Raw genomic sequence first — 2,145 nt, forward strand, 5'->3', positions numbered from 1 at the left:
ATGACATATGGGGAAAGCCTGCAGCAAGTTAAAGAGATGAGAACCATGCTTAGCACCAGATACAACATTTTTTCACTCTGCACGCTGGTTGTGAAAATATGCCGGGTGCCACCCGGGCTGACGGTACCCACTGGACGGACAAATAGCGAAGCACATCAGCCGGGTTCAGACAGGACTTCAGGTTTCCCTGAAGTCAGTGGTACTGCCCTCGTTTAAATCAAGAGTTAAGTTTGAACTTCAGCTGATAAATTTTAAGAAAAATCTCAAGAGGTCTTAATTTGTTATGGTGTATTCACAACGTTTTCCCATTAGTTCAGCGTCCCTTGAAGCTGAAGTTTACGACGAATGGGTGGGCTCTAAAGAGGACACAGCCGCTCCACTGGTAATTTCTGGTTTCACCGTATCTAGGTTTACTGAACTCCTCCTACAACTGCCGATATGACATATGTCAAACGAAAATATCTTCCCGTGACCAGCCCTGCTCCAGCGGGGAGTTTGGGGAGTGACACCCGGTGATAAAGCAGGAGGCCTGACTGCGCCCTTCACACCTGCTCGATAAGCAGCCGCCTCGTGCTCTGCATGACCGACCCAGCCTGGGCTTAGCCGCTGCGATCCCAGCTTGGTCCTGCCGCAGGGAAACCGCCCGAGTACTACTTACAAACGAGAGAGGGCATGATAAGCAAACAACCTACATGTTGTGAAGGCAAATATTGGCTACATGAAGGATGAGATACGATACGGTAGTGGTAATACCTTAAGAAGCACAATAAATACCCTGCCAGCACTTTTCTGTATATGCAGTTCTGAAAATTAAGTCCAAAGGACACTGTTGGCTCAGAAAGCCAACCCGAACCCACACTCCCCTCCTCTAGCAGCGCACAGAGCCCAAAAATATGAATGAACTAAAGCAAGCTGGATCCTATTTGGTTGGTCGGCTCTGATGACTCATCTTCCCCGCACTCTCCTTAGGCTAATGACAAGGAAACAAACACAGGCATAACGTTATTAAACTTGGCATCATTTTGGCAAAGTTGCCGTACCCAGGACTTTGTCACTAGGTACTACTTGTACTTCCGTGTCCCCCTGTGCCACAACTAAGGTTTAATAAGCAAAGAGTCTGTTTTTCTCTTGAGTCACCAATAATTTCTATTCAAATCCTGGGACAGCCTAAAATTTTACCCAAATAAATTTTTGAGAAACTTACTGTTGGCTGGAGCTGAAGGCATACAGCCAGCCAGGGCAGATCCCGGAGACTCTCTCCTTAAATTTGGTGCCCTCCCCCGAATTGTGCTCAAGCTGCGACCTGAGACGCCCTACGCAGAGCAGAGCGGTGCGTGCAGGGTGGGAGCCAAGGGGCAGCCCCTGGAGATGCTACGCTGTGCCAGCTACTCCCACCCAGGAGCGGCGATGTGAAGCGGTAGCTGCGACCCCTCTTAAATCCTCTGGGTGAAAGAAGACAAGACGGTTACGCTCCTGAGACACAGGCAGTGGTGGTGCCGAGCACACAGAATAAGTCACAGACATCCATCCTGCTCTTGGAGGCTGCCCTCCTCTCTCGAGAGCTCCTGCCCCGGGGAGCCCAGCCTGGCATCCCACACAGCCTTTTGCTTTTGAAGGCACAGGGCGACACAGAATTATTAATGAAAAGTATGAAACAGAGGAAACATTTATGTTTTAAGCACAGTTTTATGACTGACAACACTATAATCATTCTCAGATGTGATTTTGGGGTGACAGACAACATTTGTTACCCTGGTTTGAATACTTGGGTGCTTGTCTGCTCCCTCCACCCGCATCGACTGTCCTATAAAGGCATCACCTCTCCTCACAACCTTCTGGGACCCCACCAGCAGATGAGCGGTGCCTCCCCAACCTCCTAAGAGAGCTTTCCATCCTTCCTCACCCATCCCCGCAGCCTTCACAGCAGCCCACAGTCTGCCCGGAGGGAGAACGAGCTGCGCTGTCCCTCAGCGGAGGGGGACTGGTGCTGCCCACCCACATCGGGTGACATTGCGACGCTGATACTGCCTTTTTGATGCCGATGCCAAAGTAAACCACCACATACACACACACATACCGATACCACAGTTCCTCCGCTGGCAAAGCCGGGTCCTGCCCCGGCCCTCGGGTGGCACCGGGGGGGGG

General features: G+C 51.1%; 1 protein-coding gene across 1 annotated transcript in view; it reads left to right on the top strand.

Annotated features, from left to right (window-relative positions):
• The window catches only part of SLC10A4 (solute carrier family 10, member 4), a 4,436-nt gene continuing 2,291 nt past the window's right edge, over window positions 1-2,145 (top strand). The window contains exons 1-2 of the mRNA XM_009885019.1: window positions 1-199; window positions 313-382. Of these exons, the coding sequence (XP_009883321.1) occupies window positions 1-199; window positions 313-382 (269 nt within the window). The remainder of the gene's footprint in view (window positions 200-312; window positions 383-2,145) is intronic.

Source organism: Charadrius vociferus, unplaced genomic scaffold (genome assembly GCF_000708025.1).
Source record: "Charadrius vociferus isolate BGI_N301 unplaced genomic scaffold, ASM70802v2 scaffold134, whole genome shotgun sequence".
Lineage (NCBI taxonomy): Eukaryota > Metazoa > Chordata > Aves > Charadriiformes > Charadriidae > Charadrius > Charadrius vociferus.